Source organism: Muntiacus reevesi, chromosome 2 (assembly GCF_963930625.1).
Source record: "Muntiacus reevesi chromosome 2, mMunRee1.1, whole genome shotgun sequence".
Classification (NCBI taxonomy): domain Eukaryota; kingdom Metazoa; phylum Chordata; class Mammalia; order Artiodactyla; family Cervidae; genus Muntiacus; species Muntiacus reevesi.
This window is the reverse complement of record NC_089250.1, coordinates 84,226,083-84,253,486: the sequence shown is the minus strand read 5'-3', so window position 1 is coordinate 84,253,486 and position 27,404 is coordinate 84,226,083. Positions and strand designations below refer to the sequence as shown.

The 27,404-nt window shown below is 38.0% G+C and overlaps 1 protein-coding gene and 1 pseudogene across 1 annotated transcript in view; one reads left to right on the top strand and one right to left on the bottom strand.

The window, feature by feature from the left end:
* The window catches only part of RYR2 (ryanodine receptor 2), an 813,831-nt gene that overhangs the window by 193,806 nt on the left and 592,621 nt on the right, over positions 1 to 27,404 (top strand). The window contains exon 2 of the mRNA XM_065922240.1: positions 19,912 to 20,031. Coding sequence (XP_065778312.1) covers positions 19,912 to 20,031 — 120 coding nt within the window. The remainder of the gene's footprint in view (positions 1 to 19,911; positions 20,032 to 27,404) is intronic.
* Positions 136 to 14,290, bottom strand: LOC136159007 (small ribosomal subunit protein eS24 pseudogene; annotated as a pseudogene).

Genomic DNA, 27,404 nt, shown 5'->3' with positions numbered 1-27,404 from the left:
TTTTTCATGACTAGTGTGCTGTTGTGTGTTTGTACCACACATTCTTAAGCCATTAGTCTGTTGATGGGCGCTTGGTTTGTTTCCCTGTCTTGGCTGTTGTATCTGTGCCATTATGAACAGTGGGGTGCAGATATCTTTTTTTTTTTTTTTGGAAAAGGTCTTAGTTTATTCTTTCATGAAAAATCTGCACAAGCACCACAGATACAGTCACTGCAGAATCTTTACTCCTTCTGTTGTCCAGTCTCCAGCTCACTTTTTGCCAGCACCAACATTGGCCTTTGCAGTCCCCCTGACTTTCTTCATTCTGTTCTTGCATTCTTTTCGCTGTTTTCTTGAGGTCTTTTTCTTCTCATACAGGCCATGTCTTGCAAGCCTATGTTTGGCTCATTCTTCTTTGCATAATCCAAGGAGTCGTAAATCATGCCGAAGCCAGTTGTCTTGCCACCACCAAAATGGGTTCTGAATCCAAATACAAAGATGACATCTGGTGTGGTCTTGTACATTTTGGCCAGTTTTTCCCAAATTTCTGTTTTAGGTACTGTTGCCTTTCCAGGGTGAAGAACATCAATGACCATTTGTTTCCGCTGAAGCAGTCGGTTGGTCATGAACTTCCTAGTCCGGATAGTTACTGTGTCGTTCTGAAAACATAACACTCGTTTTAATAGCTTTAATAACTAGTCCATCTTTTCCTGACCTTACTGTGATTTTCCAAGATCTAGAACTGCAAGGTCCACATCAATAGCCGCTATCATGATGGCGGCTGATCTTCAAGCAGCCAGGGAGGAAAAGAGCCAGATATCCTTTTGAATTAGAGTTTTTGATTTTTTTCTGGATATATACCCAGGAGTAGAATTGCTGGATCATATGGTAATTCTATTTTTAATTTTTCAAGGAATCTTCAGACTCTGCCTTAGTAGCTGCATCAATTTCCCACTAACAGCGAATGAGGGTTTTCTTTCCTCCACATCCTCTAAAGCTTTTAATACTTGTAGAGCTTTTGATGATAGCCATTCTGACCTATATAAGATGATACCTCATTGCAGTGTTTGATTTCCATTTCTCTAACAATTAGCAATGTTGAGCATCTTTTCGTGTGCCTGTTAGCTGTCTGTAAATCTTTGGAAAAAATGTCTCTTTAGATCTTCTGCACTTTTTCTGATTGGGTTGTTTGTTTTGTTGATGTTGAATTGTATAAGTTGTTTGTATGTTTTGATAGTAACCCCTTGTTGGTCTCATTTTTAGCAAATATTTTCTCCCATTCCATAGGCTGTCTTTTCATTTTGTTGATGGTTTCTTTTGCTGTGTAAGAGCATTTAAGTTTGATTAGCTCCCATCTGTTTATTTTTGCTTTTATTTCTTTTGCCTTGGGATACTGATCTAAGAAAATATTGCCGTGGAATATATTAAGGAATGTTTCATTTATGTCCTCTTCTAGGAGTTTTATGATGTCTTACATTTAGATCTTTAAACCAGTTTGAGTTTATTTTTGTATATGGTACTAGAGAATGTTATAGTGTCATTCTTTTATATGTATCTGACCAGCAACCTCAGCACTACTTGTTGAAGAGACTGTCTTTACTCCATATTATATTCTTGTCTCCTTTGTCTTTGTAGATTGACTGTAGGTGTATGGTCTGTTTCTGGGCTCTCTATTTTTGTTTCATAGTATATGTTTCTGGTTTTTTGTGTGTCAAAACCATGCTATTGTGATTACTGTTGCTTTGTAGCATAGTCTGAAGTCAGGGAGGGTTATACTTCCAGAATTGTTCTTTTTTTTCTTCAGGATTACTGTGGTGATTCTCTTTTGTGTTTCCATATAAATTCTAGGATTATTTTGTGCAATTCAGTGAAAAATGTTGGATAATGGTGATAAGGATTGCATTAAATTTATAGGTTGCTACTATCATACTTGGACTAAACTCCAGAATCCTTCCCATGAGCTACAAGCCCCTCTTGATCTAACTCTACTAATTTTCCACCCTCGTTTCTTCTATTATCCTCTCAACTCTTTGTTCATCAGACCCTTTCCTAGTGCATGGGTTCTGCGTTTGCTGCTCTTCCCTGCCTGAAATATTCCACATGTTCTTCCCCAAGTTTATTCTTTTTGGCCATGCTGCATGTCATGGGGGATCTGAGGTCTGGGAAGTTCCCAGACCAGGGATTGAACAGATGCCTCTTGTAGTGGAAGCGTGAAGTCTTAAACACTGGACCACTAGAGAAGTCTCTCCCAGGTTTATTTTGATCTCTGTTCATTGTTGTCTCATCAGAGAGTCTGATTCTGACCAGCCTCTAATTTAATCCCCTTCATTACTCTAGAAGCATTTGACCTTGTCCTTTTGTATTCTTGGCTCTTGTCACTATCTGATATTAAATTTTATAGATCATTCATTTACTTATTTATCTCTTCCTGAGTGTAAGCCCCATGTGTGAAAACTTGTTCTGCTATGTTCTGGTCATGTCATGAATAAGCAAATTTACTGCTTAGAAAAATAGGAATGATGAATTAATACTTATTAATCTTTTATATTCTTGGCACCCTTTCTTGTTCACTTTGTAAATATTATTGATTAATTTAATCTCTTGCAGCAATCCTATAAGGTAGTTGTTATCTCATTTCATAGATGAAGATACAGACAATCACAGTGACTTGTAAAAGGAGAGCTGGAGATCAGGATTTAAACTCTGAGTCTAGTCCAAAAGCAATACTTTCCGGGAATTCCCTGGTGGTCCAGTGCTTAGGCCTCGGTTCTTTCATGCCAAGGTCTCAGGGGGTTCAATTCATGGTTAGGAAATTAAGATCCCAAAAGCCACATGGCCTGGGAAAAGTAAATAAACAAACAAAAAAACCCAGAAAAGCTAAAGTAATGCTTTATACTTAATTCATATTATTTAGTATTACAAGTGATTCAGTTCAGTTCAGTTCAGTTCAGTTGCTCAATCGTGTCCGACTCTTTGCAACCCCATGAATCACAGCACACCAGGCCTCCCTGTCCATCATCAAATCCTGGAGTTTACTCAAACTCATGTCCATCGAGTCGGTGATGCCATCCAGCCATCTCATCCTCTGTTGTCCCCTTCTCTTCCTGCCCCCAATCCCTCCCAGCATCAGGGTCTTTTCCAATGAGTCAACTCTTCACATCAGGTGGCCAAAGTATTGGAGTTTCAGCTTCAGCACCAGACCTTCCAATGAACAGCCAGGGCTGATCTCCTTTAGGATGGACTAGTTGGATCTCCTTCCAGTCCAAAGGACTCTTAAGAGTCTTCTCCAACACCACAGCTCAAAAGCATAAACTCTTCGATGCTCAACTTTCTTCACAGTCCAATTCTCACATCCATACATGACCACTGGAAAAACCGTAGCCTTGACTAGATGGACCTTTGTTGGCAAAGTAATGTCTCTGCTTTATAACATGCTATCTAGGTTGGTCATAACTTTCCTTTCAAGGAGTAAGCGTCTTTTAATTTCATGGCTCCAGTCACCATCTGCAGTGATTTTGGAGCCCAAAAAAATAAAGTCTGACACTGTTTCCACTGTCTCCCCACCTATTTTCCATGAAGTGATGGGACTAGGTGCCATGATCTTAGTTTTCTGAATGTTGAGCTTTAAGCCAACTTTTTCACTCTCCTCTTTCACTTTCATCAAGAGGCTTTTTAGTTCCTCTTCACTTTCTGCCGTAAGGGTGGTGTCATCTGCATATCTGAGGTCACTGATATTTCTCCTGGCAATCTTGATTCCAGCTTGTGCTTCTTCCAGCCCAGCGTTTCTCATGATGTACTCCGCATATAAGTTAAATAAGCAGGGTGACAATATACAGCCTTGATGTACTCCTTTTCCTATTTGGAACCAGTGTGTTGTTCCATGTCCAGTTCTAACTGTTGTGTTTAAGGAATAGTTATGTATAGTGGACAAGTTATTAATAATCACATAGCTTAGTTCTTATTATATAACTTATTATCATATTAACTGTTATTATGAAACTTATTATATAACACTATGTGACTTCCATCTAATAGATGAAAACACTGAAGACAGAATAATAAATAAATCACCTAGGATCACAACTAGAAGTGTTGAACATGGGTTTTAGATCCTGGGTTTCTGACTGGGCTTTAGTGGGCTCTTTTTGCACAGAGATTTCTGTAGCAGATACTTTGTGTGTTTCACTTTGTTGGGGTAACTTTTATGTTTTCCATCCATTATATTTGAGCCCTTATAAACTGGCATTTGAGAGTTCAATACTAAGCTTTTCACAGTCTAGTCCTAATGCTTGTATCATGACTTTGCTTCATGCACAAAGTAACCTTTTGCTGATCTATGTAATACTGGTGTCAAGCTGAGTGAAAAGAACAGAAAAGCTGAAATTTGCTATTTTGCTTATACGCACTTTCTAGAGTACAAATGTACAACCTGACTCTTACCAGAAACAGTTTAATGGTCAGATATAATTTGTTGGTTCATTGATTCATTCCCAGGTCAGAGAAAAGCCCTCAGTGGAAATATTTACAAATTTCAAGAAAAGTTGTGGTAATTTACTGAAAGCATATAAAAATATGTATGTTTTGGTGCACTGGATGGTAATATCCATTTGAATTAAAGAATTATAATTAGCAGGAACAGAATTTAATAAGATTGCCAATTACAAAAGTGAATTGGAGGTTGAAACTGCAAACTCATCTCACTGTGTTTTTCAAAAGCAATTCTATGAATCCATAAATAAATTTAACGTCCGTACATTCTGGGCTATGAACCCTTGCACAGACATGCAAGTGGGGAGATACATATCAAAACATATTCCAGAAACTAGATTAAACAGTTTTTATGAGTAATATTTTCTTATACTCGATGTTTTTACTAAAAACTGTTTGATGTTTATTCTTCTGTGGAAGGTATAATTATATATATCCAGACCATTGTTGATTATTTTTTTGATTAGTCTTAAAATTTGTCCATATTGTGCCATACAGGAAAAATACACTTACTGGAGGTCATAGACTTGTACATGTGGGAGCAAGGTAAAGTCTCTATATGTAATCAAGAAAGGATAGTGTCCTCAAGAGTCAGAAATTGCCTATCTTGAAACAGTTTTTGATGTATAGATTCAGATCTTGAAAATTGCCTCTGAAATTACTTCTTCATCTTTTCAGCATTCTTCCTTAATAGTCTTTTCACTATCCATCCTTAAAATGTTGTGGTAATTCATATACAATTGTTTTCTCTTCAGGACTTAACATGGTTTCTGTAATCCAAGTATGGCATGGATCTTTGAAAATCTCTCCTGCTTTAACTAACCCTCTGGTCGCTGCCATTCTGCTTAGAAGAAGAAGAGGAAGAGGACTTTGAATGTTCTAAAATATGCATTCAATCTCAACCAATATATTATGTATAGCATACACATATATTGATACTTAAATATGGGTCTCATCTAACCTGAATAGCTACTGAATATTTCAAAGTAATATGAATAAGTACATTTAATTTTTCATAGGAGCATAATATCTCAATAACACTTTGTATAATAGTTAAGACTTGCTGTGTTGCAGAATGACCCCTAAGGGGCCAGCGCATCTGCCATGCCCTTTGGCCTCTTAATACTTTATACTTGAGCGTCTCCCTGGTAACAGGGAGACATTACTAGTGCTCAGTTACTCTCCTTGTGTCTGTGTGATGTCAGTGCTCTAGGTACAAAGAGGAGCACTCTTTACTTTACTAGCTCTTTCTGTGGCTATATTCCATGTAGGCAGGTGTGCACATATATTAAGATGAATTTTAGCAAATTCAGCCTTATGTATGAGGTCGTCTTCAAGTAGGACATTCAGATCAAATCTGGGCTGCAACACAGGTGTAGATACTATGCATGTTATTTTTGAAGTGGAAAAGTGGTAAGGATACCTTTATGTTGATGTTATTGTTAGTGACGTTGTGTGTCAACCTTAATCTTTGTCTCACATGAAACAGTTACCGAGAGTGTCTGAAGTATCTTCAACCTTTCTAGATATGATTTTTTTATTTGCATGTCAATTCTCATTACAAAGCTCAAATTAAAAATGCTTAATTTTTGTAACTGCTTCTGTTTTTGTGACCTTTATGACTTCATATGTTATCCAAGCAATTTTAGACTCTTTATCATTGTAAAATTCAATTTTAAAAAATATTTAGAATACTTCAGAAGCTGATTTCAAGGATTTATAACATAGGAACAAAGACATTATTTTTTACCTCATGATCTCTGGGAAACTTTTTTCTTCTTCCTTACTGTCTTATTAAAAAGTATAGTTTGCCATCTCTATATCTTAGGTGATATTCATAAGGGCAGTTTCCGTGTTTTTTTTTTTCTTTCATATTTTGAAATGAAGTTTCACTAGGGAATACATGGGGTATATCATATTATGATCCTGAAATGAATTTTTTTTTTGGTCTTAGAGGTGCATCAATCCTGATCTACACCTGTTCTTCTATAGTTGGAGTCAGATTATAGGATTGTGTCTGCATCCAAAATTATTTGTGCAATATTTACTTGTGCTGTTTAATATACCAGCTTCTGTGCATGTGTGTGTGAGTGTGTATGTGTGTAGATTTCCTGATGCCTTAGCAACTCTGTGTGTGATCTACATGCGGAGCAGTCAGCTAGGTAGATAGAACTGTATTCCCCTACAGTGTTTAGAATCACTTGAGTATGGTGGTGCTAAAAATCAGGCCGACCCTGTGGGTGGTTTCATGACCGTTTGGAAGCTCCCTGCAGGGCCTCCTTTGCCTGCCCTTGGGGCCATGACCCTCTGCCGTCTTGGTTTACTGCAGCTCCTCTTTCCTAAGTTTTAAGGTAACAAGGAAATGTGGGGCAGCTGTAACTGAAAAGAAAGATGCTCTGCCGAGTTCTAAGCCAATAACTTCATTTTATCAAGTATTTTAATGAGTTTCAAAGGATATGGCAGATATTAATACATTACAGTAGCCCAGGAAATAGGTATTTTTCCATCTCTAACATGGAAATTACCAAAGTCCCTTCCTCCTCTTTTGTCTGTATTGATCTTTGTCTTCTACTTTGCCTTTCTTTCCCCTTAGCTACAAACCCATTACGTAGCACTACTTTGAATAGTCCTTTCTCAATCTACATTTTACTTATTGGCTGAATTTTAATTATGTGCTGATGATACAGACAAGCTTATTTCTCATCTCACCATTGCCTGCTGCTCCTCTTTTCAAAGAAATTTAGCTTGTTATTTTATGTAAATTTTTCATGTGATTTTTTTTTCATTTGATTTTGTTTTTAACACAGTTAACTCTGAATACAGTAACTATATTCACTTTACCTATAGCCACATTGTTAAAACATTTGATAAAAAAGAACCAGGGGGTTATACTAGGGCTAGTTTCTGGGTAGATTCCTAGCTAGACTGTTAGTGTGGTGATTTTGTATCATTGCAGGAGGCTGTATAGCACAAAGGTTAGGAGTCTCACACAGATTTGAATTCTGTTCAACCACTTGTCTGGTAACCATGGGCAAATGATTTATTCTCACAATGCCTGTTTTTATCATCTGTAAAGTAACCATAATAATGCTACCTACTCATACTAATAAACATAATATCAATCAGTTCAGTTCAGTCGCTCAGTCATGTCCCACTCTGTGACCATGTGGACTGCAGCATGCCAGGCCTCCCTGTCCATTGCCAGCTCCTGGAGTTTACTCAAACTCATGTCCATCGAGTCGGTGATGCCATCCAACCATCTCATCCTCTGTTGTTCTTCTCCTCCCACCTTCACTCTTTCCCAGCATCAGGGTCTTTTCAAACGAGTTTGTTCTTCCCATCAGGTGGCCAAAGTTTTGGAGTTTCCGCTTTAGCATCGGTCCTTCCAATGAATATTCAGGACTGATTTCTGTTAGGATGGACTGGTTGGATCTCCTTGCAGTCCAAGGGACTCTCAAGCATCTTCTCCAACACCACAGTTCAAAAGCATCAGTTCTGTAGTGCTCAGCTTTCATTATAGTCCAACTCTCACATCCATATATGACTACTGGAAAAACCATAGCTTTGACTAGATGGACCTTTGTTGGCAAAGTAATGTCTCTGCTTTTTAATATGCTGTCTAGGTTAGTCATAACTTTTCTTCCAAGTAGTAAGCGTCTTTTAATTTCATGGCTGCAGTCACCATCTGCAATGATTCTGTAGCCGGAGAAAATAAAGTCTGTTACTGTTTCCACTGTTTCCCCATCTTTTGCCATGAAGTGATGGGACCAGGTACCATGATCTTAGTTTTCTGAATGTTGAGTTTTAAGCCAACATTTTCACTCTTCTCTTTCACTTTAATCAAGAGGCTATTTAATTCTTCTTCGTTTTCCACCATAAGGGTGGTGTCAGATCTGCATATCTGAGGTTATCAATATTTCTCCCACAGTCTTGATTCCAGCTTGTGCTTCATCCAGCCCAGCGTTTCTCATGATGTACTCTGCATATAAGTTAAATAAGCAGGGTGACAATATACAGCTTTGACATACTCCTTTTCCTACTTGGAACCAGTCTGTTGTTCAGGTCCCTGTAGTTCTAACAGTTGCTTCCTGACATGCATACAGATTTCTCAAGAGGCAGTTCAGATGGTCTGGTATTCCCATCTCTTTAGGTATCAATACTTAACTCATGTATCTCTTCATTTGTTTATGTATTGTATTGTGACTGGATTGTGCCAGATGCTGTGGTCTATGCTGGATAGAAGTTAATGAACAGAACTGACATGGACCTTCCCTTAATGTGTCATTGAGAAAATGCATTATTCTTGGAACAAAGTTGCTTAATGACTGTTAGCTGCCCCTAGAGAGGAGGTCATCCTAGCATATAATAAATGGCAACTTCCTTTTCTTTGAAAGACATAGGAGTAATACATTTATTCTTTTACTCTTCAGATGTCCTTTATGAATATCTTCTATGCCGTGGGTCCTAGGGATGCAGTATGAACAAGGTAGAGAGTCCCTTTCTTCATGGAATATACAGAAGACAGTGGGCAGAAGACAGTTAAATAAAGAAGTTAGAGAGTGTGATGCATGTTATAACGAAACGAGGAAGAAGATGGGTAGGGTGATAAGGAGAGGAGAGGACTGTAAGTGAAGAACTCAAGGATGGAAAAGAACAGGCTTTGCAAAGGTCCTGAGGATGAATATTTCTGGTAAAGGGAAAAACAAGCAAAAAAGTTTAAGATATAAAAGGGCTTTCTGCATTGGAGAAACCAGAAGGTAACATATATATCTGGATTGTGACAAACAAAGTGGGGGAACTTGTGAGATTTTGTTGTAGAGATGGGAGAAAATCGATTGTGCCAGGGTCTAATGAACCATGAGAAAGGTCAGTTACACGGGGCCTGGTGTGACAGTGGGCCCCGTGAAAGGAACATGGCCAGTGAGTAGAAGGAAATAATAAAGATAATGCCTGATTGTCTGATTTCTTTTTAGTTTATTGATACTTTTGATTGAAATTTAATTTAATGGCAATGTTGTGTTAATTACTGCTGTACAGCAATGTGACTCACATGCATCCTTTTTCATATTTATGGTTTATCACAGGATATTGAATATAGTCCTCTGTGGTATACAGTAGGACCTTGTTTTTTATCCACTCTGTATACAATAGTTTGCATCTGCTAATCCTGAACTCCCAATCCATCCTGCCACCCTGTCCCCCTTGGCAACCACAGATCTGTTCCCTGTGTCTGTGAGTCTGGTTCTGTTTCGTAGACGTGTTCATTTGTGTCCTGTTTTACATTCCACATATGTGATATATGGTATTTTTCTTTATTTTTCTGACTTCCAAAGTTGTCTGATTTTAGTTACTTTGATTGGCAGTGCTACTTATGGAGATAAGGAGCAAATGGAAAATAGCACAATTTTGAGGAAGAAAAATTCACATTTTGTGCATATTAGATTCAAGCAGAATATAGACCTATTAAAATGTGATCATTATTTGTGGCTCTTCATGAGAAAAAAGGCCTATCTATATCATGTTTTATGTTTCTATGACATTCAAGATAGGCATTTAAGACCTCTTTAGAAGTTTTTCCAGCTTTTATTTTTGTTAAGTCTCAGTTGGCAGGAAACTAAAGACTCTTGTCAGTAATAAGACTGCTACTGGCCTGTGGGAAGACCAGCAGAGTCTGACTTTGGATTAGGTGGTTGGTGACAGTGAAACTATTAGAGAATACCAAAAGGTCTACTCAGAGATTATTGGTGACATAAATTTATCCTACCCTGATGCAGTTGTTAATGTAGGGTATTACAGGTGAAACAGGTAAAGTTCATTTCTGGTGGAAGTGATATTTCCTACTAAACTGAGAATAGAAAGGCATTGATGAAATGTTTATTTGCTCAGAGGAAGCATTCTGCCTTCTACCTGATGTTTGGATAGATGCCTCTTGTGACTGTTGGAAATTGAGAGGTCTGATGTGTTGATCATCTCTGATATTTGTATGTTTCTGTCTGACTCCTTTCAAGACAATGTCCAGCTGACATTACCCAGACACATGGCTAATGCTGTCATCACAGGCTGTAAACTCTTATGTGACATTTTGTACATTTACTTTTGCTTAATATTCATCAGCACAGAGCAGTAGATTATTTCTGTATTTTTTTCATGAGATTAAAATCGGTATTACTATGTTCTTACATAAAAAAATGCCTACATAACACAAAAACATGAGGATACTAATGATATAGCCTCTAGTTTTCTCTCACCAGAAAAGGGTGGTGGCTCGAGAGATAGGCATATACAGTAAAAGTTTGAAAGGTACATTTAATTTCTCTCTTTTAATTTGTATGGGAGAGAGATTCCCTTCTCTCCTTTTGCCTTTTTCCACAAAGCCATAGAATATGAGGGCTGGAAGGGACCTTGAAGGATATTCGATCCATTTGCTAGTGAGAAACTGAGGGCTGGACAGTCACACTGCAGTTCAGATGGGATCATATCATTGTAAATAAAAGTATTGCTAAAAATAGATTTTCCCCCAAATGTCTCTACTGTCAGCTCATGGGTCCCTTCTATGTTTTAGGAATCTTTCACAGACCTTCTTGTGCGTTACTGGGATATTACGTCTTTCCTTTTGTCTTTGGTGCCTTTAGTTTTATTGCAAAGCATGTCTTTTGGCTGGAGGTTTTGAATTAGTAACTTGTGAACTCTGGCATCCCTCAGTAGCACTTGATGTCATGGTTCCTATCTTTTCCCAAGACCTGTGACTGTTTTTATGAATGTCCGGCTCTGCTTGGATCCTTGAGCTCACCGTGTGTGCCCCAGCATCCTGTGTTAGGCACCACAAAAGAGAGCTCTTCCAGTGCACGTTGACTGTGGCCTCAGTTCTGAAATGCTTACCTCAGCTTATTCCTTGAAGATGTTATCCATCTTATTGCTAACTTATTTTTCTTGCTTCTTCTGCTGAATTTTATAGTTGGCACCATTTTCTCATTCATGATTTTGGTGCCATAATTAACATTCTTATACATGCTTTCTCATACAAATAAATGAGTTTTTTCTTAGTGAATTTATCTAGGAATGGAACTGCCAGGTTAAATGGTATTCCCATTTTCAACTTCTATGTCAAGTTGTTTTCTAAAGGGTTTTTTTCTTAATATAGATAATTTACTTTCCTCTCAGGAGGGCATAAAAGTTCCTATTTTTCCACGTTTTTGTCAACACTTAGTATTGTCAGACTTTTTTTATTCCACTCTGAAGAGTAGAAAATAGATTTTATTTTGCTTTTATTCTCTATTTCTCTAATTGCTAGTACCTATATTTCTTGAACTACTGATATTGTAGTCACTTGTAACCTGTTTTCATGTGTTAATTCACCATTTATATTTTTTCTACCGTGAAATGCTCTTTATGCCTTTTTCCTGTTATTTTCCTCAATGATTTTTAATAATTTCTTTATATTCATTTATCTTATCTATGTATTTCAAATATCTTCCATAGTTTTTGGTTTTTCATTTTATTTTGTGGTGGCTTTTATTGAACAGAAGTTCTTAATTTTAATGAAGGTGAATTTATCAGTCTTTCCTTTTGTGTTGTGTCTTGCTTGAAAAATCTTTCTAATTATAAGCTAATATTGATATTCACTCATATTTTCTTCTAAAAGTCTTAAAATTTGCCTTTCACAATTTAAAATCTTTAAACCTTATAGTTGATTTTTCATATGTAATTTTAATTAGCAAATTACATATTTATCTGTATTTCCATTCATTCTTGTCATATACTTACATATTTTGATATATAATAGTTAAGGTGCATTTTTTTGTAGTCTACATTTTTAGTTGCATTCAAGGTATTCTGATTTACCTAAGTTGTGCACAAAGGTTGGTGTTTTGGCTGACACTTCTCTTGTAATCGTTATATTCATGCAGTTCACCCCTCTGTGTGGATTATCTTGTTTCTATAAAGTTGTGTGCTCTGCCTGAAGGCTCTTCCATATTCATTGCATTTATAGGGTTTCTCTCTAGTGTGAAGGATCTGATGTTATCTAAGTACAGAGTATGTATTAAAGACTTTTCCAGAGAAATAACATTCTTATGTTTTTTTCACCAGTGTGAATTTGCTCATGTACTTAATAGGATGTGTGGTAACTGAAAGCTCTTCCACAGGGAACACATTCATAGAGTGTCTTTTGTGAGTTTTTGAGTGGGTATAAAAGTTAAAACTGATTTTATAGGCTCTTTCAAATTTACTCCATTTACAGAGTTTCTCTCCAGTGTGACAGTTGGATTTTTTCCAGTTGCACAGTTGCAATTTATTAAACAAAGCTTTCAGGTTTTTTCCTTTCATATAATTTGTTAGCAGTTTTTTCCAACTTCTACATTCAAAATATATTACGTTCAAGTTGCTTTGTCTTTAGCAGGGTCTCAATAAACACAGGCGGCCTGCACCTGGCATGGTTGTGATTTGTACAACTTGCCGTTAGCATCATTGAACTAAATAGCACAGATACCCCAATGTAATGGCTCATTCATTTACCGTGATTTATTCAGTATGAGTCATTGCATAAGGTACAGACTTCATTGCTGGCTCTTGAGTTTGTGAATTCCTACTAGATGCCAGATGCCTATTAGGTCCATGGCCAATCACATTGCTTCTCTCAGAGTCTGCGGTTCACACACAGGCTGCAAGTCTGTTGGTGTATTCCCTCCTTATCTCCCTGTGATCAAGGCACAGGACATGTTACACAGATGGATACATGGGAATTGCCTAACAAAGGTGAAGGTCTGGTAATGAAACAAAAGGTGGTGAAAATGAAATTCCAATTGAACATAGAGCTGTAGAGGCAATATCTGAATGCAGGAGTGTGGACACTCTAGCTGCTTGAGAAAATACAGCCGTGCAGTCAGAGAACGGAGTGAAGGACCTAAGTGAGGGAAACAGATGTGACAAAAAGGATAAAGATGTCCCAGAGGAACTGACAGTGACAAGATGTTCATAATAAAGAACTCTGTGATATTTTATAACATTGAAAATGTTGAAAAATGTGGGATTATAACCACTGGCCGTGACATTTGAAGAGATGTACGTTCTCCAGGGAAAGTTACCATGAGAAGGATAAGGCAAGCGCTGTTCAGACTACTCTTGATAAGTGTTTTCTGAAGAAATAAAACTCTTTCCATTCTCCATATTTCTAATGTAGTAAATTACAGCATGCTAAACCAATATTAGTTTTGCTATTTTATTTTCTGTACTTTCATAACTGATACTAGGGAGAGTTGTAAAGATCAAGGAACAATTCGTAAGTGATTCTCCCAGAGATTGCTTTGCATGGTCATTTTTAGAGTCCTGTGCTAATGTGCGAACTGAGGACTACCTGCATTTTTAAAATGAAGAAATGTAGACTCAGTGTGAGACCACAGATACGGGCTGGTTTTCTTTGGATTCTCTTAGCTCATTTGTTCTGCTATCTACATATTTGCTGTAAGAAAGAAAAATAATACAGTTAACATTTTATTTGGCAGTAGGCTAGAAAAGGTAGGCATGTTGATGGAACACATGAAGTAAACTTGTGACTACTTATCACAGCTTCTGGAACATAATAGGCCCTAGATCAGTGCAAAGTACATCCAGGATTTGATCATTTGTCTCTGCCTCCACTGTTCCCACTGCGATCTGAGTCACCCTCACTTCTGCTGAATGGTTGCAGTGGTCCTGTGAGGTCACCTTGCTTCTTCTTCGCCTCCCTGTAGGTTGCATTTAGTACATGACACAGGCTCCCCAGTCCCTGAGAAGAAGCCAGAGGCTTTACACTGGGCTCAGGGTCTGTACTGACCTGGACCCTCATCTCCCGCCATCCTCCCGCTGGCTTACTCCATTTCATCTGCGGTGATATCACCCCTGTTTCTTGGATGTGCCAGGTACTCTTCTGCCTGAGAGGCTTTCACAGGCCTTCTTTCTGCCTGGAATGCCCCTTCTGCAGGGCATGTGACTGATTTCCTCTTCCTTGCTTCAAATCTTTGCCCAAGTGAAGCCTGATAACTTTATTCATAATTTTAATCACCCCCACTGCAGCATCATTACGATCCCCTTATCCTGTTCCATTTTTTCCCCACAGACTTTTCACCTTTAATTTAATTTGTGAACTTACTGTTTGTTTAGTGTCTCTCTTCCCTGCCAGGAGGTAAGCCTAATAAGTTCAGAGTTCTTTGATTTATTTACTAAATTTTCTCAAGGGCTTAGAACATTTCCTAGCATACATTATGTCCTCAGAAAATATTTCAGTTGTGAATGCTTGAAAGAGGCTGTTGGTGGTGTTATTTGATAATTATTTTCCATGTTCTACCATTCCAGCAGACTTGGCAGCATTTGTTGTAGAAATCATGTCTTATTTACTCATCATAAAATTGCCTGGAATGCAGTATTGTGGTGCTGGCTTTCCCCCTGTAAATAATTGATGTCTATACTTAAAAGCTGTATGAAAAATCACAGGAAAAATACAGTAGCATTTAACAAAAGGAATTCAATCCAACATATATTTATGAAGTATTTATTGTGTGCAGTGGTCTAAATTGAATGGTGTTATGATTCCCTCACGTTTTAACTAAGCTGTTTATTTTCATTGGATACCTGGTTTTTGTGGAGTTTAATCTGACCTGCTTGACAGATAGCATTGGATACAATACTGATGGTGAACTTTTTGAGTTACCGCCAACTGTGGCAAAATTATCAGGATGTAACTAAAGGAGAGGATCAGTTATGAAAGTTTAAACCTGGATAAACATTTTGAAAGATAAGCCTAATCAGAGCCTAAGGGAAGTATTTGGTGTGATGAGGGACTTTTTAATGACCAGAGTTATTAAGAGCATATTTTGACTTTTCAAGGGTATAATATGCTTGGATAGCTTAGATTGTATATGGAAAGAGTTGTGGTCTAATTTTTATGGTGTTTATGTGGAAATAGGGGGAAAATGAAGGACTCGATTGCTTTTTTTCAGTGATCCAATGTATACTTGTGATACATTAAAATTTCTCATGAATGTGATAGGATCAGTGATTTTCCCCAATAATGCCCTATTTCCTGGCACATTTAACTGTGAAATCATTTAATGGGATCGTATAATGCTCACCTTAATTAGGGAAATTAAATAGTCTCTTGGCAGTTTTAGAAAGCAACTCCAGTTATCAGCATGGGAGTGCATGTTTCTGAGTAATCGTAAAGTGGATTATGATAAATAATCATTTATGGTGTATATTTGTCAGGCACAGTGTTAGACACTGTATACTCTCATAATTACATAAATGAATGCATAGTAACAATCGAAGAAATGAAAGGAAGGAAAATAGTGCCATAGGAACACAAAACAAGGTAATTACCATAGCCTGGTGGGTCAGGGAAGGCTACCCTCTGGAAGAGATGTTTGAATTGATATTTGAAAGGTGATTGTCTTAGCTAGAGGGTGGAGAATGGGTTTAATGACAAGAGTCATGTAGGAGCATAGGAATGAAGGAAGGTTGGTAGGAAGAAATGTTGCGCTTGCATAGACCATGCAGTGCACAGCCTTTTAGGCTAGAGGTTGGTTTTGGTCTTTTTCCTTAGACCAATGAGAAGCCAGTAAAAGGTTGTAAGCCAGGAAACAGTATGGTTGGGCTCATGGTGAGACTTTAAAGTGAAGCACTATTGTAAGGGAGTTTGCAGTGTGGAAAGCTATTCTGAAGATTTTGAAGATGTCTAAGTAAGAGTTGATTGTAGCTAGGGTGGTGAGAGAGTAATGGAATCAAAAGATACTGATGGTGCAGATGTCATTGGACTTGGTGACAATATGCTGGATGTCTCTCTTACTTAAGCCATGCCATTTATCTAATTGTTCATGAAGTTTCTTATAAAAAATTTCTTTATTCACAATTTATTATTCAGAATCTTATAAGACAAGATTAGTAATTTTGTTTCTTCATGTTTGTTTTGGCGTTGGTGTAGGTTCAAGTATTTCTGGAAACAGCAAGATATTAGTACCTTCTAAGGCTACTTTGAAATTTAAAAAAGTAAAATAACAAAACAGAAGGACAATTCATTTTTGTAGAATTTTTTCCTGCAATGTGATTTCTTGTGAGTTGAATGAAAATCTGTTGCCCTAGGTACTTGGAACTCAAAAAACAAAGTATACCAAAAGGTGATGAGTATTGAAGGGTGATTTTAGTTTTTATAGGTTGAGGCACACCAATCGCACGTGCAACCAAAACATGAACACAAGAAATGATAGTTAAGTTAGCAGTCTGGACCTCAAGGCCTGGGTAGCAGAGACTGATTTAGAAGATGCTTTATGACCCTCAAAGTGATATTTTAATGTATCCTTATTGTTCTGTTACCTGAGCAGTGTTAACTCTCTGGATCCAATCAGTATCAGGCACTGTTTAATCTTTCTTTTTGGATAGATTTCTTGTGTGAGTGTGTGTACCAATATCGTATGCACATACGTGTGTGTCAACCGTAGCCAGATTTATTGTACATTGGTTATAATAATTAAAAATAAACTACTTGTCAAAACTTTTCAAATGCATAGTCAGTAGGCTACCAAACCTCAGTGGTTCTGGAGAAAAATAGTGCAATGAGATGAATGATGGGTTAATTAAAGGGAATTTGCAGGTGTTTGTGAATTGGTGTTTGGTCCATCACTACTGAGTATATTTTACTTTTTGTCAAAAAGGAATGGTTTGCTTACAGGAATTAAAGTAGAATCAGCTCCCAGATAAACTGGAGATAATCTTATATGTGTTTCAAGCTAGGTTCTATCCATCAAGGTTGGATCATGGTTGAAAGTTGTAGTCATAGACTATTTTGTTGGTGTGGTGGAGCTCCGTAAATTCAGTGTTACTTCATGACTGTGCACTACATCACACAATGTCGAGGTACTAAATTGGAAGGAAACTGCACAGTGAGGTGGTTTTATTGGTTTGATAGAGTAGTTCAGTACTTTGCTCCTTTCCCTTATATAAGTTGGTTTGTACCACATACTAATGAGTATCTCTCATTTCTAGTTCTGTCCAAAGTCCATGACGTATTTTAACATTCGACTGTTACTGATTGCCTACAAACTCTTATAAAAGACTTCTCACCTATTTTCTGGGATCACAGTCCTTTCTGGGACTCATTCTGAATCTCCCTGATCCTCAAGCTCTTGTTAGAAACACAGAATCTACCCAAGACCCATGAGTAAGAGGATGCATGGTAAAGGTAGAGAAGTACATCTCTAGATAACAGAAGTAGTAAAAGTCACTTGACCCTTTAGAACCAGTGTGGGGCCTAGGACTTTTCAGGTTTCATGACCAATTCTTGGAAATAAGTATGATCAGCCCTTTGTGAGTGACAAGTTACTTTGAACCTCGTTTTCCTCAACTGTTTGTATGAATGATCAGTATATTGCTGGAATATTGGGAGGATTAAATAAATTAATGCCAGGACTGGTATTCGCTGTATTTTTGGTAAATGTGACGTGCCTTCTCTTCTTTCGGAGCTTACTGGGTAGCACTGTTTATTCTTACCTGTCCTGTACCTTGCTGTATTTTCTTATTCTCATTCCTAAAACGTCTTTAATTAGTCCACTGCCGTAATTACTTACTAAGTGGTATTTATTGAAGATTTCTGATTCTGTGGACTCTTTGTTGAGGCACACAGGCTTTTCTTGTTAGTGCACGGGCTTCTCTAATTGTAGCACATGGCTTAGTTGCCTGTGACATGTGGGATCTTAGTTCTCCCACCAGGGATCAAACCTGTATCCCCTGCATTGGAAGGTGGACACTTAACCACTGGGTCACCAGGGAAGACCCCTAACTCGTGTTTAGATCACCTCTAGTATCCAAAGAAGTCTATCTTACCCAAGAGTGTAGTTTCCATGCTGGAGTTCGCTCCACAGAGGCAGTGAGACAAGAGAGCAAAGGCACTGGGGATTTGGGAAGGCATTGAGCACCCCAGCACGATTCAGCACTGTGTTATCAACACCACCTATTTGGCAAACACAATGTGTCTTTGATCTTGCAGATTATATAAGCAACAAAGATACTTCACTATTTTTTATTATAGCCGTGCTGAATGTGAAGTAATCTTTAGATGTACTCATTGTATGAAAATAAGGCTTTTTTTTTTTAAGCAATTGACTTTTGAAATGCAACCATTGAATGCTCACTGGAAATTAATGAGCACTGGGGGGATAGTTGGAAAGTAATTATTAAGAGATTGGACCTGGCTTTGACCCATGCTATGAGCCAGCTATTAGGTACTGCTGCTACCACACAGGAAATAAAGCAAGTACATGGCATTAATAAAGGTTTTTAAATTAGAGCTGTACTTTTCCAATTGATATAGCATTGTTTTCAGGTTAACCAAAAGGGCTTGTTTTCTGCGTTTGAATATTTGTCACATTACCTCTTCTCCACCATTCTACCATGGTGAGGGTCTTCTAGCGTGTACTCATATTCCCTTTTCACCTTCATTCTAATTAAAAGGGTTGATAAGTGTGTTTGTTTGTTTACTTCTCTGTTAGGTATACTGTTTCTTTGAGATTGAAATATCAAAATACAAATGGTTAGACTTAGGTATTTGTCACTTAGAACCTGTTAAACTGAGATATTTTGTTAAAAAATGATCATGGTATCGCCCATTTCTTGCTGCTGTAGGGCCTTTTGCTTGTCAGTCACTGTGTGAGTTCATCTCATTTCTCTCCTCACTTTGTCGATGGCAGAACCGGAATGGGAACCCAGCTGCTGCGAATTCTGAAGCCCATGCTTCTTGCTGTGCTCATATTGCCTGTGCCGTCATCCTGTGGGTCTTCCTTCCCTTGTACAGTTTTTCCTGTAATTCTGTGAACGTAATTGATTGGAAACCAAGTGTGGGAGCTCAGAGGATTGAACTAAAAAATCACCTCTCTGTAAATTTTTAAGCAATCCAGGATTATTTCACAGATGATCAAGTTGCCAGTGCATGGTTGAACTAAGATGATTTTTTGGGTTGATTTGAACCCAGAAGCTCTGTTATTGACCTGTTTTCCTGAGTCAGTTTTAGAACAATGTGATTGTGCACCTGCTAGTAGACTCTGTTCCATTCTTGATGATACTTGATGTTCCAGGAGTATGTCAGACCATTTCTTGATAATTTTGATGATTTAAAGTAGTGTGTAAGAACTCTAACATAGAAATCCTGTCTTTTACCATTTTCTATTCAGGTTGCCTCTGTCAATTGCAAAAAGCTGTTAATTGTTGTCAATGGTAATAACTTCTTCTGACTTCTGCTACCCAGTTATCTTTTTTTGGTAAATAAAAATGCTGTAGGAATTGATTGTGTGGCTTCTGGAAGGACATTTCTTAGATTCATTTTTCTCTGATTTTTAAAATGCACTAAAATAATAATCTTCTAGATCTGATTTAGACTGAGTCATGCCAAATTTCACTTCTTTTCTCTTTTTATCCCTTTTGCAGGATGATGAAGTGGTTCTACAGTGTACCGCAACCATCCACAAAGAACAACAGAAACTATGTTTGGCAGCAGAAGGATTTGGCAACAGACTTTGCTTCTTGGAGTCCACTTCGAATTCCAAGGTGAGATAAAGCCTTTTCAGGCCATTCAAACATTCAGGATTTACTAGTGACATTGAAGTTATTTATGGGCACTCTTCTGTTTTCTATAGAACACATCAACTAAAGGGAATTGAGCAGTCTTTTCACTATCCATTAAGTGCATTTCAATTGAGCCCCTAAACCATGTAAATAACTCAGATGCAATTGTTAACAGGAACAGACAGAGTCTTTTTGCTCTCATGCTGTTTATATCCCAGGGGATAAGTACACATGTTAATAATTTCAGAACCAATAAGGGCTCTGAAGAAAAGCAGAGTGACAGGGTGGAGAGTGATGAGGTAAGGACTCATCTGAGAAGGTAAGGAAGGCCATTCTGAGACAGTGATGTTTGAGCTGAATGAAGTGAGAAAGGGAGAAGCAGTAAGTTCCTGACCATTCTGGAAAGAGGCGCCAGGCAGTGCAAGGGCCCTTCATTAGGAATGTGCTTACGGTCTCTAGAAGGAAGGACCAGTAGGCACTGCACCTCTGGTGTCACGAATGGGGCCACCAGTGAGGGGAGGTGAAGGGCCTACTAGCCCTTGGTAAGTATTGGATTGACCAAAAGGTTTGGATTTTTACATTACATCTTATGGGAAAACCCAGACAAACTTATTGTCCAACCCCATAGTTGTTATTCTTTCCTAGTAAGAAAGGAAACTGTTGGATCAGGTGAGCAATGCAATTCTATGTAATATTTAAAAGATTGATTTGACTTTTTTGTGGATTCGAGCAGGGGTCACCAACGCCTGGTCTACAGACCAGTCTGTGGCCTCTTAGGAAACTGGGCCTCTCCGCAAGAGGTGAGTGGTGCGTGAGCTAGCTAAGCTTCATCTACCCCTCCCCGTTGGCTGCATTACCACCTGAACCATCCCTGCCCCTTCTTCGTTGGTGGAAAAATTGCCAGACCAGTTCCAGGTGCCAAAAAGGTTGGGGACCACTGGATTAGGGAATGTGGAAAGATTAAGATTAAAAGCGTGGAGAGCAGTGGAAGGTGCCTGCAGAAGTTTGCAGGGCAACTTCTGGGTCTGCTGATGAGAAGCAATGATGGTGAGGAAACTTTGTGTGAGGGGTAGGGAATATGCTTGGGGGATATAGAGGGAGTGCTGATGGATCAGAGTGTATAGAATAAAGGAAAGAGAGGAAAGGCAGATATCTCTGCAGGTAGACAGTCAACCAGAAAAGTCAGCTTATTAATCTTTTGGGTAGCACTTTCTAGTTTACAGAGTCATTTGACATGCATGATTGCATTCGATGGTCACAATAAGGGTGTGTTATGCATAGCTATTGTTGTTCTGTTCACTGTTCACTTGAGGGTGTGGATGGCTGAGAGAGGACAGGTATGAGACCAGAGGCTTCCTGTGACTTGGTGCCACAGCCGTGACAATGGCAAATTTTCACACTTACCCCTCAGTCTTTTGATTTGAATCCCCAATTCTTAATGACACAGTACCCCTTTGATTATTCTGTGAACAATGGAACAATGTCTATATATGATTTATTAAAATAATTTAGGGCCAAGTCACGTTACTAATATTACAATAATGGGTGACATAACATTATGCATTTTATAGCCGTGCCTTGATTTATTTTTAATTTGACAAATGTTTATTGAGCATTCTCTTTGTGAAAATTACTGTGCTAGATATCAGTTGTGAAAAATATTCTTTTTAAAAAACATATCAGGAGTATAATATTTAGGACTTTCCCTGTGGTTTCTGGTATTTTTGTAGTGGCTAGAACCAGGCAGGCCAGTTAGCTAGGTTTTGATTTTTCACTGTACTGGCTGTGGTTGCCTTGGTCTTTAATATAAGAGCTGATTTCCAGTACTAAAAATGAATTCTCCTGATTTCTCTAGTAGGTGTGTCATGGAGTAGGCGTCACTGAAATAGGCTAGGCATCCAGTTAATATTGAGATCAGTCAAGATGGAGTAGGAGGTGGAGCTCACCTCTCCCGACAAGCACATCAAAAATACATTTACATGTGGAACATTTCTCACTGAAAACTAACTAGAAACTGGCTCAGAGAGTCCTGTACAACCAAAGATGTAAGAAAGAGCCACATGGAATCTTGTAAGAAGGGAAGAGAAGTGATCAGGTTGGGACCTGTGCTTTTGGAAGGGGACTCGGAGGAATAGAGAGATTTTAAAGGTGGAGATTTGTCCTGGGGAGTGAGCAGCTCCAGCCACATGTTGGGTGTCCCAGCCCAGGGGTCTGGCAGAGGGAAATTGAGCTCCTTTGCTGGTTGGAGAGCTGGTGGGCCTCACAGAAGGGCTGTGGGAAGCCTGGACTTTGCTTGTGAGTTGTGGGCATGCACTAGCTTGCTCCTAAAGCAGGGTGGAGAGGGCAGACTGAAAACTGCGGAGACGGCTGCGGCTTTCCTTCACCTTCCCTATCGCATACCACGGCCTGAGCCCAGTGAGCACGCTAGCCCTGCTTACTATTTGCTAATGATGAAATGTCAGAAACAGAAAACACAGGAACAATCCTGTCTAAAACTGCATCAAAAAGAGTAAAATACTCAGGAATAAACTAAGGAGGTGAAAGACCTTTGCCATGAAAACTATAAAACTCTGTTGAAGGAAACTGAAGATGATACAAAGAAATGGAAATATATTTCATTCATATATTGGAAGAAATAATATCAGTAAATGTCTCTACTACCTAAAGCAGTCTACATGACATCTGGTCCCATCACTTCATGGTGAATAGATAGGGAAACAATGGAAACAGTGACAGACTTTATTTTCTTGGGCTCCAAAATCACTGCAGATGGTAGCTGCAGCCATGAAATTAAAAGATGCTTGCTCCTTGGAAGAAAAGTTGTGACCAACCTAGACAGCATATTAAAAAGCACAGACATTACTTTGCCCACAAAGGTCCATCTAGTCAAAGCTATGGTTTTTCCAGTAGTCATGTATGGATGTGAGAGTTGGACTGTAAAGAAAGCTGAGTGCCGAAGAATTGATGCTTTTGAACTGTGGTGTTGGAGAAGACTCTTGAGGGTCTCTTGGACATCAAGGAGACCCAACCAGTCCATCCTAAAGGAAATCAGTCCTAAATATTCATTGGAAGGACTGATGCTGAAGCTGAAACTCCAATACTTTGGCCACCTGATGTGAAGAGCTGACTCATTTGAAAAGACCCTGATGCTGGGAAACATTGATGGCAGAGGAGAAGGGGACGACAGAGGATGAGATGGTTGGATGGTATCACCAACTCAATGGGCATGAGTTTGGCTAAACTGTGGGTGTTGGCAATGGACAGGGGGGCCTGGTATGCTGCAGTCCTTGGGGTCGCAAAGAGTCAGACACTACTGAGTGACTGAAGTGAATCCCTGTCACATACCCATGACATTTATCACAGAGCTAGAACAAATAATCCTAAAATGTATATGGAAACACAAAAAACCCTGAATTGCCAAAGCAGTTTTTGAAAAAGAAGAATAAAGCTGATGGTATTATGCTCCTGACTTCAGACTATACTACAAAGCTGCAGTAATCAAAGCAACATGGTACTGGCATAAGAAGAAACACATAGATCTATGGGACAGAATAAAGAGCCCAGAAATAAACCCAGGCACCTACTGTCAAGTAGTCTATGACAAATGAGACAAGAATATACAATGGATTAAAAACAGTCTCTTCAATAAAGTGGTGCTGGGACTACTGGACAGTTACTTGTAAAAGAATGAAATTAGAATGTTTCCATATACAAAATAAATTCAAAATGGATGAAAGACCTAAAGGTTAGACCTGAAGCCATCAAATCCTAGCAGTGAACATAGGCAGAACATTCTATTTAATATACTCTGTTAGTGTACCTGAAACAAATATGATACTGTAATCATTGATGCTTCAGCAAAAACTTGCAGTTATGTACGTCAAGGGCTACTTGGTTATTAGTTGTGACTGATGACTTAGGGCACTGACCATTTCAGCCATTTCTTTTGTTCTTGCTGTGCTCCCTTATTCCTTTTTGGTTTATCTGAAAATTTGTGTTTAGAATGAGATACTGAAATTGTTTATCAAGTGTAGACTAAAATAGCAATTGAAGTCCAGCAAACTGATCTGAAATTTTTTTTATAGTTCTTACAGCATAAATACTCTTTTCTCTCCCCTACTCAGATTACTTGACAGTTCCCTACTGTGTCAGTATTATTTTGCTTTTTTCATATCTCCATTTTACTTTGTTCTCACTGAATTGTATGTCCTTCGTTTACTTTTCCTGCTGGTGAAATACTGCTTGTCCTTCAAAGTCTATCTGCAACAGTCCCTCTTATGGACTGTTTTTCTCAAATGATTTGTTTATGCTGCTCTTATATTGTCAGTTGGGCTTAATTCTGTGTAATATCCACAGCACCTTCTCTTCCTGAATTTGTAATTATGTATACACCCAGCTACATGTAGCAGCTCTGAGTTGTCTGAGGACCCTGGGTATAGATCATTTATGTTTTCATTTCTTAGAAGCAGAAGTAAGTGATTTATAACATTTAATAGATTATTAAATTTCAAAGGAAACCACTAGTCTTAGGACATACTTTTATAAAATAAACTTCTAATTTTATATAATAACAAAGAGTCAAAGCTGTAGATTTCATTTCATGTTTAAACTATCAAACTTAGATACTGATATATTTCATGCAGATGCACTTGAATTTGATATTCATTGGTAGAAAATGAGAGATTGCCTTTTTTTACCCCTCAAATTGGTTCTCCTGCATTTATTATAAAGGTTGGGAGAACAGAATTATTGTTAGCATTGAGTGGTCAGTCACTGTAAATTATGTATGTGTTCCTGGAAATGATCCCAGAAATATCTTAAGCTACAGAATCTTCTAATCAAATGCAAGACTTACTTTTTCAAAAGCCTGTTTCAGTCTCCTAGGATACTTATTTAGGCTAATCTCTGCCTGAAAGACAATGTTTCATAATCCCAGCATAGATTTTCTTGCAGAAAATGTAAGCATATGTCTGATGTGTTTAATTGGTTATTTGTAATTCATAATTATGGGTACTTACTGTGCACTCTATATATGGAAGACATTTTTGTTTCTGTATTTTAGTGATTTTCAGAGATACCCACTTTGTTATTATTAAAAGTTTATGGAGAAGTTAGAAGTTATTACAGAAGCATAGTTGTTACTCTCTTTGAATCTCTACATTAAAAACAGACCTATGCTGATGGCAAAACGTGAAACCCACAGACAATATAATACCTAAGAAAACCTAGGTGACAAGGTATCCCAAATCTGGTGTCAGTAAGTGAAGAGGAGGAAGTACAGGGAAGACAGCATGATTTCTGCCATCTTTGGAAACTGGTAACAAGTATTAGCTAGAAATCATGGGGGGCTATGTGAAATTGGCAGCTAAAACTAGAAAGAAACGAAGGAAGTATGATAAGGATGGATGTTTCTACAGCAATCTTGGCCTGTAGACTTGTGAAACTAACCAGTAAGGCTCTTCTGTTGACCAGGTCTTCCTCTGAGGGACAATTGTTGGGAATCCAGTTCAGATGGAGCAAGACTGATGGGGCAAAGGATAGAGAAGGGCCAAGTAAAAGTAGGGCAGGGAGACAACCAAGAGATCTCATGTCAAAAAGTCCTTCCTTTGACCAATGGGTGAAAACAGCAGAACAAGTTGCTACAGGACCATGAAGTTACAGAAGCTATGCTGTCCCACCCTCCTTTCCTAAGGATACAAGAAAGGTCGTTTCAATCTTTATCTGTTTATTTGTTGCCTGTAGACTTAATTCTACTCCTTATTTGTCTCTTTGCTTTGTAACTATACATACACACACATATTAGTTATATATATGAATATAAATATATAATCATACATAATTTGTATATAATCATGTATAATTTATAAGTAATCATGTATAATTTATGTATAGTATATAAGTGGAGCAATCTAATTACATTTATTTATATAATCATTTACAATTTTCCTTTATGTATATCAATGTAATTTTCTGTGTCAGAGAGAGGATAAGGAACAGAATAATGTCTATCCACCAGACTTACAACTGTTAAACCAGGAATTTATAAGAAACATGATTACTGTGCTAAAGGTTCCAATGGATAAGGTAGATAGCCTGCAAGGACAGATGGGCAATGTAAGCAGAGAGGTGGAAATTCTAGGAAACGATGGAAAAGAAATGTTGGAGATCCAAGACATTGGAACCAAAATCAAGAATGCCTTTGACAGGCTTATGAATAAGTGGGAATTTGCTGGGCAAACAATTTCTGAGCTTGAGAGTACTTCAAAAGAAGCCTGCAAGACTGGTAACAAAAAGAAAAATTACTGAAAGAAAAACCAAACAGAATAGAGTATCTAAGAACTATAGGACAACTACAGAAGTTCTCTAGGATCATGAAGAAAGGAATAGAAGAAATATATGAAATAATAAAGACTGATGATTTTGGCAAATTAATGTCAGACAGCCACAGATACAGGAAGTTCAGAGAATAATAAGCAGAATAAATGAAAAACCCCTACATGTAGGCATATCATTTTCAGTGTACAGAAAATTAAAAAGTCCAGAGAGATGCCAGAGGCAAAAATGTCCCTATAGAAGAGCAAAGATAAGTATTATATTCAGCTTCTCAAAACACTATTGGAAACAAGAGACAGTAGTGAAATATTTAGTGTTGAGGGAAAACAACAACAACAACAGCAAAGTGTACCAACCTAAAATTCAGTATCCTGCAAAACTACCCCTCAAAAGTGAAGGTTAGATAAAGAGTTTCTCAGACAACAAAAATTCAGGGAGTTTTTTTTTGCCAGTTGACCTGCTTTGCAAGAAGTGTTAAAAGAAGTTCTTCAGTAATAAGGAAAACATATAGGTCAGCAACTCAGATTTTTAGCAAGAAAGGAAGAGCATCAGAGAATGAATAAGTGAAAATAAAAAGTTTTATTTTTCTTGTTCTTAATTTCCCTAGCAGAACTTTGAAAATAATAATACCTATACTGTTTCCAAATATATTTATATGCATTCATTCAATAACTTTCCAGACAGAAAGCATTGGGCCCAGTGGATTATTCACTGTTGAATTCTATCAAACATTTAAGGAAGTTCAGTTCAGTTCAGTTGAGTTGCTCAGTCGTGTCCGACTCTTTGCAACCCCATGAATCGCAGCACGTCAGGCCTCCCTGTCCATCACCAGCTCCTGGAGTTTACTCAAACTCAAGTTCATTGAGTCGGTGATCAACTGATGCAGAAGGAATATTTCCTAACTCATTTATGAGACCAACATGACACTCTCTTATCGAAACATGATACAACATTAAAGAATATTGACTCCTCCAGTTCCATTCTTCTTTCTCAAGATTACTTTGGCTATTCGAGGTTTTTTG